This window comes from Rattus norvegicus, chromosome 17, assembly GCF_021556685.1.
Source record: "Rattus norvegicus strain SHRSP/BbbUtx chromosome 17, alternate assembly SHRSP_T2T, whole genome shotgun sequence".
Lineage (NCBI taxonomy): Eukaryota > Metazoa > Chordata > Mammalia > Rodentia > Muridae > Rattus > Rattus norvegicus.
In genome coordinates, this window is record NC_141550.1 from 29,848,109 (window position 1) to 29,865,414 (window position 17,306).

General features: G+C 42.5%; 1 protein-coding gene across 4 annotated transcripts; it reads left to right on the forward strand.

Moving 5' to 3' along the window:
- The first annotated feature begins 10 nt into the window (after positions 1–10).
- Fam217a (family with sequence similarity 217, member A) lies at positions 11–14,906 on the forward strand. 4 transcript variants are annotated; one of them, XM_087591322.1, is made up of 9 exons: positions 11–425; positions 4,445–4,680; positions 7,714–7,866; positions 8,469–8,565; positions 9,284–9,368; positions 9,486–9,499; positions 10,239–10,313; positions 10,400–10,467; positions 13,646–14,901. In XM_087591322.1, the coding sequence occupies exons 1-9, from the start codon at positions 408–410 to the stop codon at positions 14,598–14,600; spliced, it is 1,701 nt and encodes a 566-aa protein (XP_087447448.1). In that variant the 5' UTR covers positions 11–407; the 3' UTR covers positions 14,601–14,901.
- The last annotated feature ends 2,400 nt before the right edge of the window (positions 14,907–17,306 follow it).

Genomic DNA, 17,306 nt, shown 5'->3' on the forward strand with positions numbered 1-17,306 from the left:
GAGGAGACGGTGGAACCTGCTTTCTGGTCTCTGACTCCTTGGCATTCTGAGCATCACAATGGCCCAGGTATTGGCCTGGAACCCCGAGAACTTCTTCTGCACCTTCAAAGCACAGAAAAGCTGCCCATGGAAGGTATCCTGCCAAATAATTGAGAGATTTTCCACAGAAACTCCAGTTTCTTGTCTGGATGTGGATGAGCTCTGAGGAGAAAGGGCGAGTTTTCCTGAAAGGAGGGAGAGTGGTGTGCACATAGCCCCGTGCTGTGTTCCGTTCCTAGAGGTCTCCTCGTATCTGGTGTGTACATAATTAAGACTTCACAGACCTAGGAGGCCCCCAAAGAGAGTGGTTACATCAGTGCTGTCCCCTGTAGATCCAAGGAAGAGCTTTATGGTCCAAAACTAAGGAAATGTCCAGAGTAACACAGGTAAGAGGGCCATCTGCTACGTATTCTTTTTTTTTTTCCAGATTTACAAAAGAAGCAAAGCAAACAAACAAATAAAATCTCCCTAGTGCTAGTTTTTCTTCAGTGTAGACCAAGGAGCAGAGGATAACTCCAATCCTAAATAACAGCCTCAGACTTCATAGCGAAACTGGAACAATTGAGAAATGACTGAGAACCACTCCCCAGTTAGAGGTGAAAATGCAAATAATAGTGTGTTTCAGGCGGGAGGCCGGCAGGGCAGGGGTATCCTGGCATCCTGGCATCTAGTTCCCCAAGAAGGCAGCGCTCAAAGGGGATACAGAGTGAGCGATTGAGTGACCAAAAGCTGCTTACTTTCAGCAATTTAACTCTTTAACTCTTTGTTATGCTGTGGCCAAAAGCAGCTGGCTTCTGGCAATTTAACTGATAAAAGAAGGGGATTAAGAATTAAGGGTTAGTTACTTGGACTCTTTGTCTGACTCAAGGGCCCCTTGCATGCCGGGTGAGAGGTTTAGAGTTCCTTAACTCTTCATGAGCCAGAGAGAAAAGAAGAGGTGAAAGAAAGTCAGCCGCGCGTGCGCATGCGCGCAAACACACACACACACACACACACACACACACACACACACACAGATACACACCACCCATTTCATTAATTTCACAATGATGAAATGCACATGCATACATATATATACATATACCTACATACGTATGTATACACATATGTATAGACATTTTGCACATGCATATATACATATACACATACACATACATAGATACATTTAGTGGATGGAGCAGAGCTCCAATGGCCACACTTTATTTGTTTCTCTTTGGCAATTTATACATTCTTAGACAAATGTTCTTTATAAAAGTACAGCATAGATAAAACATTACAAAAAAAGGGGAGTTACAGAGGGATGTAGATAGTAAGTTCAAAACAGTGTTTCATTATAAGTTCAAAGCAACAGTCTCACGTGGCCTTGTTTTACCATAGTGTACACCTGTGGCTTCACCCTTGGCCTTGACCTAGAATGAAGGCTTTTCCTTGATCACAAATCTGTCCTAAGCCTATTTTTCTTCTCACTGCAATTTATGAAAGCTCATTGTCTTTCTTATTATGCAGCCCTTACCTACTACTCTGTAAGGAGGGGATACATTCTATCCTTGATTCTAACTTTATTACCTCTTTCTGGCAAAAGAACTAAAACCATCTCGTTAAATTTTTCCTCCTAAAATTGTTTGAATCAGACCAGGAATTCTATAAAGTCATTAATTCATCTAGACAGCATGAATTCGTGAAAGAACATCCTTATGTTGATCTGTAGGACATTTGCCCAGTAGGGTGGGCTGATGCCCAGAAATCATTAGACTATTTCATAGTGGCAGGCCTATCAGCAGCAAAAAACGACTGTGGGACGAAGACTCTGGGGCTGTGCTTCTCCAGCATGTACCCATTGCACCCCTTGCAAAGACGGGCCGTCTCCAGGAAACTTGCTTGCCATAGGTGACTTCTATCAGAGTGGTTAGGTTGGTTTTAGCCCCACCAACTAGCTAGGGCGCCAGAGTTCCCTACAATTATGGAATTTTTGTTGGACTGGCTTGCCAGTCATACTGCAAAATGGTGAGAGATTAGGAGAATCACACGCATGTTCTCTTGGTACTTTCTGCTCATCTTAGCCAGAATTTTAACCATGCTGCAAAGCCCTCGCCAACATTTTAAAATATCATGGCTGTACCCTAGGGAACATTTGTGTCCAGAGAAGGAAATGAGCAACTCTCACTTTTTTATCCTCAACTTGCAAACCAAAAACTTGAAGGCTTTTAAAAAAACCATGCACCGCCAAAAAAAAAACAAACAAACAAACAAAAAAAAACCCCTCATTTAAAATAGTTTATAGAGCTAATGAGAACCACTCAAGTACGTGCTTCTCAAAATCACATAAGTATTTTTGGCTAGAGGAAGGACAGAATATGTTGGCAATTGGAGCGCACATACTCTGGCTTCTTTCTTCTAAGCAAAGCTGAATGCATTACTCTAAGTCTTCCTTTTAATAAATAGAAAAGGAAGAAGCCATGTTTTAAATATGGTCTTTCTATGCTGCTGCATCAATTGACCTAACAATAACAAAATACAATGGGTCTGTATCTTGGGAAGCACCAGGCCCAAAGGAGCAAGGCTACTTACACAACAGAGTAAGGAAAGGCTTACTACTCACACACAGTAGGGAAGGACAGGACAAGGGCTGTTTCCAAAACAGTCTCCCTCTAGAGAAAGCAGACAAGCAAATAAACAAAAAACTGAGGCAACAAAACCCACAGGAATTTCATTAGGAAAGCCAATGCATGTCCATATAGGGAAGCACTTTAAGAAGGGGCATGTTCCTGAGCGTGCTCTGTTCAAGGTTATAATCTAGGAGGAGAAGGTGGCGTGCCCATTTGCTCAGTTCAAGGTTGGGGAGCATATGCTTGCAAGGTTAAGACAGTGAACAGACATGTGTCTGGGCTGTGCCTTGTTTCCTAAAGCTTGGGCAGAAAGTAAAGAGTATGTTGATGTTATATTCATATAGAAATTGATCCTAGAGGTTGCCTGCCTTTACCTTCTAACAATATGTGTGCATGTATGTGCGTGTGGTGGTGTGGGTGTGGGTGTGGGGGTTGTTATGTAACCCCGACTGGCCTGGAAAAGATGACCTCAAACCTGCAGAGATCTCCTTGCCCCTTCCTCGTGAGCGCCAGGATTCAAGGTGTACACAACTGTGCCTGCCCGACAGTACGCTCGGAATTGTTACTCTAATATCACTGGATGGAACGTTCATAGTTCACTGAAGCTGTGGACATGACTAAAATCACGATTTATTGAAAGTTTTCCTTGACAAAAAAAAAAAAGTGGCTCTTAACAAGAAGCGAAAACAAGGGCTGAAAAGATGACTCCATAGCTAAGAGCGCCTTATTTCCTTCTAGCTTCCATAGGCTCCAGGCACACATATGCTGAGCGGAGTACAAATGTTCAGGAAAAACACTCATACATATAAAACAACAAAACTCTTACAATAGAGTAAACCTCTTAAAACTGAAGACAATATAAAATGCTGACAAGGGGGGGCAGAGAGAAGGCAACGTTAAAACCCCCTTTTATCGATAGTGAAAAATGGAAATTAGCACTATAGTCATTGAGGAAAGGCTCATCTAAAAACTTGAACAGAACTAGTATAGAGCCAACTATACTCCTGGGTAATCCAAACATAATAAGATTCGAAGCCCTGTTACCAATAGCCAGCACATGAGGAATAAACCTAGCTAGCTGTCCAACAACAGATAAATGGATAAAGAAATGCCACAGGCTGGTGGCATACCTCTTTAATCCCAGCACTCAGGAAACAGAGGCAGAGTCAGGCAGCTCTCTGTAAATTCAAGGCCAGTCTGGTCTACACAGACAGACCCTGTGCCAAAAAGAAAAAGAACTGACCATACACACGTGAGAATACTGTTCCACCTACTTTTATCGTGAAATAAACCATCAGATGGATTTTTCTTTTTGGCATAGTTTAGTTTTGTTTTGTTCTGTTTCTATATGTAAGACTTACAGGAGTCAGTGTCCTTTGCTTTGCTTTGTTTTGTTTTGTTTTGTTTTGTTTTTGTTTTGTGTTTTTCCTAAGCACATGTGGCGGAAAGCACTTTGGCACTAGAGCTCAGTAAGGCAGGAAGACTGGCCACATACTGCTGTTAGCCTGCAGGATAGGGTGAGTTGCCATGTGGGCCAATGGCTGCCTAGGCCTTGCCTGAAGCCTCATTAACTAAATTGATCCCACAGCAGCACAGGGCAACACCTCGGTTGTTTATCCTCACTTACAGCTCTTAGGTAACAGGTAATTCTCCTCCTCCTCTCTGTCTCTGTCTCTGTCTCTCTGCCTCTCTGCCTCTCTGTCTCTCTGCCTCTCTGTCTCTGTCTCTCTCCTTTCTTTCTTCCTCCTCCCCCCTCCCCCCACTTCCATCTTTCCTCCTCTTTTGTCCTTGTTTCAAAGAGAGCTCCCGTGTCTCCAGAGCACCTTCCGCTGCCCGCCAGCCACAGCTGTGCATTTGACAAGGCCATCTGGCTCCCAGAAGGCCGAGTGTTCAGCAATGTTCAAAGAGAGAAGATCATCTCCAAGTTTCTCAAAGGAAGCGTCCTGAAAAGAGTGTTCGGCTCCCAGCAGCTGAGGTGGGAGGGCCCCAACTCCCGGAGAGAGGATCCCCGCTCCACCAGTCCTAGTACCACAAGGTAAGTCCATACTGAAAACTAGACCCAGACTCAAGGTAAGCTTTTCCCAGATGGCCAGGAAAACAGCTCTGTACCGGCATCCAGACAACCAGAAGGCTTAGGAGGAACTGTATACTTCGGTCCAGTGGTAAGAGCAAGGTAAAATAGAAAACGTGGCTGAGAACCTGTTCAGAGTACCAGCTATAACACCTGCATAGGAGGTGGGGTTCACCATTGTGTTTGCTTCTCTTGTCTGGGGAAATGGTTTCAGATAAATCACTATCATCCACTACAGGAATAATTAGATTTGAAACACAATTTCTTGTATTTTTGGAATGAAATGGTAGCTATCCAAATAAGATAGTATTATTAAGGAGGCAAACATTAAAGGTTAATTTTGTTGTTGTGTTTGTTTTGTTTCCCTAGACAGGGTCTCACTCTGTAGCTCTGGCTGTTCTAGAATTCATTCTGTAGACCAGGCTGCCCTCGAAGTCACAGAGATCTGCTTACCTCTGCCTCCCACGTGCTGGAATTAAAGGCATGTGGTGGTACTCCTGGCAAGCACTGTTCTAAAATAAAGCTTTCTAGTAGAAAAAGAGAAAAGAAATCATTCAAAGTAAAAACATTTTACTCCTCTTCCTTTAAAAGGAATTATACAGGGCTGGAGAGATGGCTCAGTGGTTAAGAGCACTGAGAGCTCTTCCAGAGGTCCTGAGTTCAATTCCCAGCAACCACATGGAGGCTCACAGCCATCTGTAATGAGATCTGATGCCCTCTTCTGGTGTGTCTGAAGACAGCTACAGTGTACTCATATATATGAAATAAATAAGTATTTTTAAAAAAGGAATTATACAAACACAAAAAAACTAGAATGCTTATGATTAATGATCACAAAAACAAAGGCCTAAGTTAGGATGAAGGGAATCAACTGCTACTGAAAGGCACAGCAGATGTGGGTGGGGTGAATAAAATCAAATTATTAATTTAAAGCATATGCTAAATATCTCCGTCCCCCGCTGATTTGAAATGTTTCCCACTGGTTGAATGTTTTATTTATTTATTTATTTATTTATTTATTTATTTATTTATTTATTTATTTGTAGGCATTTTGTCTACAAACATGTCTGCACACCACATGCATACCTGGAACAGGAGGCCAGAAGAGAGTATCAAGTCCTTTGCGAGCTGCCATGTGGGTGCTGAGAACCAGAACTGGACCCTCTAAGAAAGCAGCCCGTGCTCTGAACTGCTGAGCCCTCTCTCTAGCCCCTGATTGAGTATCTTATCTAAGCAGCATGTCAAATGCATACTGTTAATTAGAAAATATTGACCAACTTTGAGAAAATATTTATGTAATCCTACTGACAGAGATTCTGAAGTCATGCATACCTGCATGGTGAGTAGCAAAATATGAAAGTTACTGAGAGACCAGCGGAAATCTTTTCTCTGAAGGATAAGTAAGAAATGGTGTGCTTGTCATTCTTACAAATAACCCACGGCAACAGAGGGTCGTGTAAGTTGAGGTGCTTTCCACAATAGCATCTTCCTGCCATCAGTGTCTTCATCATCTCTGCCCTAAGAGACTTAGAGTCACTCAAGTGACTGGCCCAAGGCTTGTTCTGTTTGCTTCTGATTCACACCTTCTCTGCTGAGGGCTGGAGAGATGGCTCAGCAGTTAAGTATGCATTGTTTTTGAAGACAACCTAAGTTGAGTCCCAGCAACCCGAATCGGGAAGTTCATAACAACCTGTAAATTTAACTCTAGGGGATCTGACACCCCTCTGAACTCCTCAGACATCAGTAAATTAATAACTAATCTTCCTACTGCAGTTTGAAGAAAAGATTGGTAATACTACCAGTCAGGGAACGTTCAGACTTATTCTAGTTCAATTTTGAAAAAGAAAGAAATGATCTCCCTCTGTGTGAGCTAAAAAGGTGCAGATTTAGAGTAAGGCCATCTTGAGACTACTCCTAAGAACTAGATGGTAGCATGACCTGATGTTCAATCTAACAAAAATATTATCAACAAATGATTTAATCCCAGCACTCAGCAGCTCAGGAGACAGAGAGCTTGAGTTCGAGGCCAGTCTGGTCTACACAGGGCTACAAAGAGAAACCCTGCCTCAAAAACAAAACAAATAAAAATTCCTCAAATGTCATTATTGGCATTTCTGATAGTCATTTACTTATATATAGAATTGCTCTTAAAAATTTCCCTATATACAAAACTTCTGGGAAATTCAATTATTGTGTGTTTGTGTGTGTGTGTGTGTGTGTGTGTGTGTGTGTGTGTGTGTGTGTGTAAATTTTTCTTTTCACTTAATTTGTGAAGGTGTCAAGAGATACTCCTTTGGGTTACAAAACTGACTTCTTACAGTATAAATGTATCCTAGACATAAAAACAACAACAAAACAAACAAACAAACAAACAGAAAAAAACCCAAAAACCTAGGGCTAGGAATGTAATATCAGCAGGGGTATTATTCTGTTTAAGTATTTAATGTTTTGTTATAAGCATTGGTGGGATGCCTAACATCTATTTGGTTTAGGATGTGTCAGGCAAACCTCGTGGCTTTATTTGAACAGATTTTGGAATAGAAGTCTGTGTCCAGGACATGGCTACCACACAGGCTTACTAGCCACTACATGAGTCCTCAAGCCCACCCCAAGAGGATCTGTGGAGCCTCACCAGAGCAGAGAAGGCCCACGGGTCACTAGGTAGCCGAGACCCTTGGAGAGAAAAGCAATGGAGAAAGGCCTGGGGAGGCCCTAAAGGGCCTAAAAGGTCCCAGAAATTTTAAGAAGACCTGAGAAGGTGGTCTCCAAGAGTTCAAAAGTTTCTCAGGGGTCTAAGAAGGACTAGTTAGCCCCGGAGATCCAGAGACCCTGAAAAGTTCCGCCTGGGTGGAATATGGAGTGGCAGCAGCAGCCGCGCTCTGCCCTAGTTGCCAGGCGACGCATCCTCCTGCAGCCGGACTTGGTCCCGGGTGCGACCCCGCCCGGGGCGCACGCGGCCCGCAGCCGCAGTTCTCCCTCCTTGTCCTCCCATCGCAGGAAGGCTGGGGCCCAGCCAGAGCCCGCCGAGCTGTTCGCCCAGCAAGAGGAGGAGCCCGAACCCTGGGCTGGAGACCAGGAAGACTATGATGATGATGATGATGATGACGACAACGACGACGGCCAGGACACGTGGGCCTTCCAGGAGGACGAGTAAGAGCCCCGGCTACCCTCGAGACTCCCTGACGTCCTGGACCAGGAAGCCAGCCACAGCTGGGAGGGAAGGGTGACATGCCATATGCAGACCCTTGATTTGCGGTCAACCGGCTCCTTGATTCCAGCCCTTCCTCCCACTGACCTGCCTTCCTGTGGGGCGCACGCTTGAGTGATTTCCGCTTAGCAGCTTCTGTATGCTTTAGCCCCAGAATCCCACGTGTATACTGCAATTGATCACTGCCGGTTGTCACAATCTACCTGAACTATAAATATTTCCTGGAGACAATACTTTGTAAACCCATTGACAGATCTACCGGCCACCACAGTGGTTTGTAACTTTTCTAATTATCCAGTTAGATCTTGCAATTTATTTTTGTCTCTGCCTGGTATTGGTGTGGCTTGCCGCTATTTCTAACGCTGCGTGGCTCGCCACACTGCTTTCTAAGCTCTTTTAATGCTGTGCTAGGATTAGAACCCAAGGTCTTTGACATTGAGCTATACTTCTAGCCCTTCCGAGCATTTTTTCTCAACAAACTCAAGCTTCTTTGTTTATAAATGTCAACCTTCCCCTAAGTGTACCTGTTCCATCGCCTGTATAGGACTTTAAGGGAACAGAAGAACAACTCCAATAAAATGGGAAGAAAAAGCAACGAGAGCTGTAGCGCCAACCCGCATTCGTCAAGCATTTCCCAGGAGGTATGCAGTGCTTTGGAATTCCAGACTTTGCAGGCAGGGACGGAGCCGAGAATCAGTCTTACGGTGGCCATACCCCCTGCTTTCGCTTTGTGAGCAGTTTCTGCTGAGCTTTCCCATTTGCCACCTTAGTCTAATATATAAACAGCTCAATTGTTTCAATGTCTCCTTCCCATCTCAACATAAGGATATGTATGTTCCCCCACACGTAACATTTCAGACAGTATCCCGACAATACACAGCCCAAGGAAGCTTGAGCATCCACTGGGTCTCTTTGCAAAATGCCAATCTCACCGTCATCTTTTTGAAAAAAGGGGATTGTGTTCTTTATTTTTATAAGGATGTGTAGTTTGTCTGCATGTATGTCCGTGCACGTGCATGCAGTGCCCACAGAAAGCCAGAAGAGTGGGTCAGATCACCAGAACTGGGGTAGCAGATAGTTGTGAGCTAGGAATTAAAACCCACATTCTCAGGAAGAGGAATCGGTATTGTTCACCCTGGACCACCTCTCCAATCCTTCACCCCCATCTTGCTGAATTAGAATTTTGTTTGTTTGGTTGGTTGGTAGGTTTGGTTTGGTTTTTTTCAGTGCTTAAGGCTAAACTCAAACCTTAAGCATGATACTCATGTGCTGCTTTACCCTTCAAACAGGTAAAAGTGTATACTGGAGCTTTTAAACATCAATACTAACTTTATCCTTAAAAAACGAATATTGTTTTAGAATCTCTCTCAATGGAACCTGGATGCAGAAGACCTCTTTGATGAAAATGAAAGCTTCTTATCCGAAAAGGATGGTGTGGCAGGTGGTAAGAAGCCTGGGATGTGTGTATGATACCACAAGAATTGCATGGATTAAAGGATTTAATCTCTTAACCTATTTTATATAACTATTAATTGACATTTTTTCATATACATTCTTTCAGGCAAAACTAACAAGGTAAGGATGTTTGGCTTAAAGTAATTCATAAAACTTACTACTTGACAATGTTTTGCATGATCTTTCTTTAAAATACTTCTCTTTCTCAAGGCTTAAACTTGAAAGTTTATTTCTGATGAGTTCTTTATACAAGTCAAAAACCTTTGTCATTTTACAGAGTTATAAGCTGGTCATTAAATTACTATTGTGGATGGGCCTGGTAGTCCAGGCCAGTATCTCAGGTATTTGGGAGGCTTGGGCAGAAGGATGTCTGTGGAACAGAGTGAGTTCAGTATCTGCCTGGGTGACTTAGTGAAATCCTATCTCAAAATAAGAAACAAAAATGTGACTGGAGATAGATTAGTGGGAGAGCATTGCTTAGTGTATGCAAGGCCCTACTTTCAATCCCCAGTATCTCAAAAGGAAGAAAAATTTTTACATTAACTTTTTTTTGGTACAATGTTGTAAACAGAATTTGTTTCCTATAAACAGGAATAAATGAAGTGTTGTAGTCCCTGTCAAAAGGAAAGTAGTGTGTGCCCTTAAAAATGTCCTGAAGCATTTGAAATAGTCAATATTCTCTTTTGAGGTGAATCTAACAACATGAGAACTATTTAACTATGAATGTAATATTAGTGGTATTCAAGTCTCATTAATTAACAGTGTCGAAAACAACAGAGTTGGCCATACATTGGAGTTTACTTAGAACACAAATAGCAAACAGGGCTGGGTTGTATTCAAGTCTCCTGCTGCCTTGTAGAACCATCTGGAAAGTCCAGCAGAACAGCTGGTTTTGCAGCTGACCGTATCAGAGCATGCTCACAGTAGATCACAGGTATGATTTCTTCCTCACACTTTTTAGTTACTGCTGTTAAAATTCTCGCAGCTTTTAAATACTGCGTATGCTTTTTGTCTTAACAGAACAATAATCAAGGGGTATTTCAGCTATGGAGTTCTCCTGTTAATAAAGGAAGTACTATAGATAAAAGGTAAGAAAACTATATATAAAAATATATTTATATATTGAGATAGGGTCTTACCGTGTAGGCCTGGAACTTGGACATCTATTCCCAAGTGCTGGGATTAAGGGTGGGTACCACCAAACCGAACAGGAAATAGATTTTTAACATTCCACTTAAATATGCCTGTTAAATACTAGAGATATAAGGATCAAATACAACCATAAAATAGATATCCTGTGCAAATATAGGAAATTACCGAAATTCTGTCTAAAATAGTCAGTGACTGACAATAGCACCCGACAGCCAGTGTGTATGTACTGAGAGCCCTGTGAGACTTAGCTGAGTTGTACTGGGCTTCTTATATTGGAGAGAAAGGAACAAAAGTACAGTTTCCTATGCTAGAACTATTTAATTCCATACATCTAAACTCATTTAACTCTCCTATCAGTATAGCACAGTAGATGCTGCCAGCATTCCTCTTTTACAGAGGAGGACACTGCGGGTCCTGTGAGAGTTAAGAAGTTTGTCAGTCACACATTAGTAGTGGTAGAACAGTAATGAACGGAGCTGAATGCAAGCTGAGTCACCTGAGCAGAGCCTCTCAGACCTTGCAGGGGGTTGAATTCTGACTCGCTGGCTTATTATAGTATGTGTTAGCGGCCAGACTGACTGCTTCCCAACAATTCAGAACAGCGATGTGTGGTGGAGACCTTTCACTGGGCACGGCTTTATTTCACTTTACACACAGAGTGTTCCTAGTTAATGGCCATCTTGAGTTCTACTCCTCTTTAATACAAGTGCAACAATACGGTGGCTCATTGGGGAGTGAGCATCGTCCTTTCGTTAGAATGCTTCCTGCATGAACCCCAGAGTAGAACTTGTCTTGTTAAAGCTCGGGACAACCAAGATGGCAGAGAATTGTAAAGAGTAAATCCAAATGGAACGGCAGTGCTGAAGGAGATAGGGGAATCTACTTTTATCAGAAAGAACTCTGCTGGGAGCCAAGGTGTCAGGTTAGAGGTCAAATGAAGGGCACTGCATTCTATGGAAGGAGCAAACACCAAGGATGGCGGTGTGGTGCTGTGATTAGGGCACGCATGGAGTCCTACTCTCAAGTGTTCTGAGGAGTAACCAGAAAAATGTGTTTAGCAGCTGTGCTTTAGAAACTGAGTAAGCTTCTGTTGTAGAGATAGGAGTGTGGTATCAATGAAGTATTTTACTAGTTTTCTCCTCAGTATATTATCAGCAAGTAAAGAGAGTACCGAAGTAACAATCACTTACCCTTTAGTGATTCAGATAAATAAATGTTCCGAGTTCTGTCTTAAGAAACTCTAACTTCTCAGAGGAGCTCTGAGATGCCCTGTGCTGTGCCATCTCCATGTGGCCCTCTCATTGGTGCCGAAGGCTTCCTGCCCTTCTGACTCTCCTCTCTCCTCACTGCACTACACGGGCTCCTGTCTATTGACCCTCATGGATTTCAAATGGTTTTTCCTGTGGTGTTTCAAAGGCAAGGTGGCACTTCCAGTATTTAGCTAAGTGAACATTTTAGTCACTTTTGCTAGAAATGGAATATTTTTTAAAGACTTAAATTATTACTTTTATTAAATGTTGGACTAAGAAGCCTTTGAGACTACATGTCAAGTAGGTGCATGGAATCTTTCAATGTTAGTATTTCTTGTTAGTCTTCCTCCCTCCCTCCTCCTTTCCTCCCTCCTCCTCTCCTCTCTCCTCCTCTCTTCCCTCCCTCCTCCTCTCTTCCCTCCCTCCTTCCTTTCTTCCCTCCCACCTCCATTCCCGTCCCTCCTTCCTTCTCTCTCTGTGCCCTCCTCTCTCTGTCTCTCTCTCCCTCTCCCTCCCCCGCCTGTGTGTGTGTGTGTGTGTGTGTGTGTGTGTGTGTGTGTGTGTGTGTGTCTACTATCTAGTCTAGACTTAAATTCTTAGACTCAAGCCTTAGTTCCCTGAGCTCCAAAGGTGGCTGTCACTGCTACCTGCTCTCTCGCTGTCTTTAAAACAAATAAACAATGAAAAAATAAAATAAAACTAGAAACCCAGTGTTCTATGATGTGGTTCCCTAACCCCGTTTTTTATATTACTTTTCCAGTGTTACTTTAATTTAATGTCTAGAGCTATTATTACTCTTAAGAGGACCTCAAGAGAAAAAATTAACAGGGACTACACCAGGAACTAATTTTGTTTGACAGACACTGTTCGTTGTTTGATAAAAAACATAAAAAAAAAAAAAAAACACAGTGTTTACCATAGAAGTCTTTGTAATAGGTAACCTATATATAGTCTTTAAAAGTTTCATCTACTTGAAGGCCAATAAGTATTTCACTCCAATTTCAGTGCTACCCAAAGCTTCAAGTAGCCATCGATCCTATCCATAGATACTTACCCATTTTAAGTGCATACTTACAAGGGCAGTTAGCCATTGTAAGGTATTAGCATGGGCTTAATTGTGCTTGCACAAAGAGTTGCCCATCAGTTTTTTTTATATACATTTTAAGATATTTGTGTAGTTGCATCTAATTCAAGCATACTTGGAAATCAACATTTCTTTTAGAGGTAGCTACTACATACATAAATGTTCCTGGGAACTAAACATCAGCCTTCCTTTGACAAAAAGTTATTAAACTATTTTTAGAGGCTTCTTTTTAAAAAAATCTGTGAGTATTTTTGCCTGCATGTATGTATATATGTGTGCCATTTGAGTACCTGGGTGAAGATTAGACAAGGACACTGGGTCTACAGAAACTAGAACAATGGATGCTTGTGAGCCACCATGTGGGTGCTGGAATGTGAGAACCCAGGTCTTTTACAAGAGCAGGTGCTCTTAACCAGAGTCAGTTTGCTAGCCCCAGAATAGCATTTTAATTCTTGTCAACAAGCCACAAGCTATTAGTTAATTAAATCTTGTTTTTTTTTAAAGAGAATTCAAAAACTCTTCCGTGGAAACTGGCTTCAGTGCAGCCAACAGTCCCAAGCTCTTCACTCTAAACCACTTATTAGCAAGTATTCTGGGTTTGACAGATAGCAAGCAAGTCATTACTTATCCCGGTCGGTCAATGCCAACAGGTCTGTGCTGGCCTTATGCCGATGGAGACTTTCTTAAGGATAGAAATGAGTTTCATATTAAGTTGTTTTCAACTATGGAAAACAACAATGGTGACTCTTTATCTGCTTCAAATTGGAATTTCAAATACAGAAACAGCAGTGTGGAAGAAAATGTCACAGACGAGAGTGACTTATCCGAAAGCGAGAAAATGAATGACTCTCTGCTCAGCTACTTTAAAAAGATGGACCTGAACTTAAAGCCAGAGACGATAGAACACGTGGAGAGAGCTTTCACAGAGGAAGCAAACCAAGTGTCTGTATATGCCGACTTTCTCCCTGCCCCTTTCAACACTATGGACCTGCACAGATTTGCCTTCTCTAAATGTGAAAGCTGGAAGACAACAGTGGACCCTCCAGAAAGCTCCATCGAGCGTTTGATAATGCGTTTATTGGAACTGGAAAGATTACAACATATGACCATACAAAGGGAGAGGCCAAAGTTACAAAGCACTTTCTGTAGCTCCATGTTTTCAATGGCAGAACGACCCTCTTCCTCTAAAGCCATTACACTGAAAGCCAGGCCGCCAAAGATTCCTGAAACACCAACTCTCCAGACCTCCAGCGTAGATAAAAATCGAGACAAGAGAAAAAACAACTCTGGTTCTGGCAAGCCAGAGCAAAATGTTCCCAAATGGAGCTTGAGCACTGCTGGCAAAAGTAAGTCGAACTCTAGATCGTTGCTGAAATGTTCATCCACTTCAAAACAGTGTGCTATGGCTCATGATGACGTAAAGAATCCCAAAAACTCAATTTTAAACCCTTGCCAGGACCCCCCACCCAAGCCTACTACTACTACCCAAGCAATTCAACCAATGATTAAAGTGGTTTCAACAAGATGCCTTCCACCGAGGTCCCCGATGCCAGTTTCCCCTATACCCCTGTCCTTCCCTGAAAATCCAAGGGAAGAAGTTAAAGTGCCAAGGACCAAAAAGAAATGTCACCGAAAAAGCATACTACAGAATAGACCTTTCCATGTTCAGAAGCGAAACTGCTTATCACCCTCACTTATAGCCAGGGGCAAGTGCTCACCCACGGACCAAAAATAGCTTTCATATATCTCAATGTGAGTGAATCTATCTCATGAAACCCAGCTAAAATATGGTTCATCATTGAGACACAGGTATTAGAAACAAAAATTCCTTGATATGACATGGGTAGAACTCATGAATGTCACTGCTGACTCTATATATAAAATCAAGGGCTTCCTCACTGACATTGACAATCTTTTGTATGTTATACTTCGAAAAAATGTCTCATTTAGTTAAAACAAACTATTCAAAAGACTGTTCTTATTGTTGTGATTGTTTTCCAATGATTCCATCACTAATAAATAGTATAATTGACATATTCTATAGTTCTTCTCTTATTCTAATATGCAAGCAGGTAAGAGTTGCAGTTCCTTTAGTGATTTTTTTCTTTTTTTAAAAAGATTTATTTATTTATTATCTATAAGTACACTGTAGCTGTCTTCAGACACCAGAAGAGGGCATCAGATCTCATTACAGATGGTTGTGAGTCACCATGTGGTTGCTGGGATTTGAACTCAGGTCCTCTGGAAGAGCGGTCAGTGCTCTTAACCTCTGAGCCATCTCTCCAGCCCCGTGATTTTTTTTCTTAAATCCTTCCTGTGATACAGCTCTGAAGGGAAAAGTATCTTGGCAGTCGGGAGCCAAGGAGTGCCACAAAGTCATACCACACAACAAACCTCACACAAGAGACTTATTGGAGAAAAAAAATCAAGAGGGTGGCTGTCTCTGCTGGGGAAAGAAGCAGCAAAGAACTGAGTGGGAGGCAGGCTTTATATAGGGAGTTTTGGGGAGGGGATCTTTCCAGGGTGGGCCTGATCTTAGAGCAACCTCAGGAAGGGCTGGATCCAGCCTTTAAGATCTGAGTACTCTGAGGGGTGGAGCCTGGTGGCCAGAGGTCCTTAGGGGTGGGGGGACCTGGCCATGCACACACCTGGAGAAGCTTACACTTTCCACCTCAGCTCCCTTTCCTTCAACTCCACAAACGCATCATTCTAGCCTTTGAGCATTTGCTTGGCTTTGCAGAGCGGTTGTTTGCGGCTGAGATGCCCTGATAACTTGTGTTTGGCCCCTGAAACCCACATTTGGAAGAGTTAACTTGGAAGTCCCCTGATTCTACACGTGCGTTCCAACATGAACACACAGATAATGGTAGAAGTTACTTTTAGTCAACGTGCCAGATCCTCACAGGCATGGTAGTCCAGTGTTTTGACATCTGGACTTGCTTGCTGCAAGCTTTCCATTTCCCCTCCAGCATAGACATGAAAGTAGGAACATAGTTCCCAGAGTAGCCAAATACGACAATGCTAGAATTCTCTCCTGGGAGTCTCTGGGTGTTTGTATTAGCTCTGGTTAATAGAAACTAAACAACTAAAACTTAACTCATGAGCTGGCGAGAGACAGCTCCTGAGACTGAAGGCATTTATTTTGTCTAAGAATCAGGAAAACAAGTAGTGTCCTGGCTTCTGCTGCAAACTTCCTGAAGAATTTTTGGGAGTGGGCTCCCACTTAAGAAATGTAAACACTGGACTTGGCATCAGGGTCAGGATGTCTGTGGGAAGGGGTATCATGTGCTTCGGTCTTAAGTTAGATGCTTGCGGAATTAATTCGTTTTTCTTAAATATTAAAAAGCAACATGTTGATTACTTCAGATAATTACCAAAGATACCAAATGAAGTAAAAGGTGACCTTGCTCCCTACCACTAGTGTGTGTGTGTGTAAGAGATAGAGATAGATAGAGAGAGGGGCGAGGAGGGAGAAAGAGAAAGATTCAAGCTTATGCTGAACAAAGTTAACTGTCACTTGTGTCCTCTTTGCATTAGTCAGGGAGTAAAGTTCAAATGGTTATCTTAAAACACAGCCCACAGGTCACAGAAAGCATGTCTAGTGCTTAGGTTAATAACAAATTTTCTGAAACTGCGCAAACACAAAAGGGAACGATAAATGGAATTTACCCGTTTATCCACAGTCATCTCCATTATTCGGATGCTTAGTGACAGTCCTCCAAAGAATGCAGAAATGGACATGTACTTCCACATTTCCTATGGTTCCCATCCATCACCCTGACTTGTATTTTTATGTCTGGAACCTTTAACGACTAGTGCTTGTATCATTTTTACCTTTAGTTACATGGCCTGCATCCCCTCACTTTTAGGTTCATAATGTAGCCTGTATGAGGTCTTTAGGAATCAGCAAGCCTGTTTTATTCACTACCTCATCTGGTGTTATTACACTGACAAATGGACTCTCCTCCAACCTTGGGGTAATTGTGCATGACAGCAGCAAACTCATTTTGAGAATTTAAGCCCAAATCCTATGGAGTTACTGCTCTACCAACAGTTCTTTCTTCTGCTTCTCTTGGGGGACTGCAGTAAAGGACATGGTCTACACCCTGGGAATTAGATGACTAGGAAGTAAAGGTCACATGAAAACGGTTGAGAATGGCACAGGAGGGCAGACCAGCTCAGAACCTTCTCTGGCAGTGGAAGAGGACACTTCTCAAGGAGCCAACACATCTTGCAAAGGCAGGAACGGGAGGACCCGGGGAATGACTAGGTGGCAGATAGGAAAAACACCTCAGAACTTTGTAGGTATCAAACAGGAATTAGAGTGGCACCAGCACAAAGCTTACACTAGGCCTGCTTCACTCCCTTTGGACATATCCCCTCAAAACCTGGAGATGACTTTAGGGCCAGACCATCATATGAAAATATAAACAGTTGGAAA

Bases quoted from the DNA above. Each gene is read 5' to 3' on its own strand.
- Fam217a (XM_087591322.1), top strand. The intron at 7,867-8,468 runs GTAAGAGCCCCG...TCGCCTGTATAG, and splicing joins TGGGCCTTCCAGGAGGACGA to GACTTTAAGGGAACAGAAGA. The intron at 8,566-9,283 runs GTATGCAGTGCT...ATATTGTTTTAG, and splicing joins CGTCAAGCATTTCCCAGGAG to AATCTCTCTCAATGGAACCT.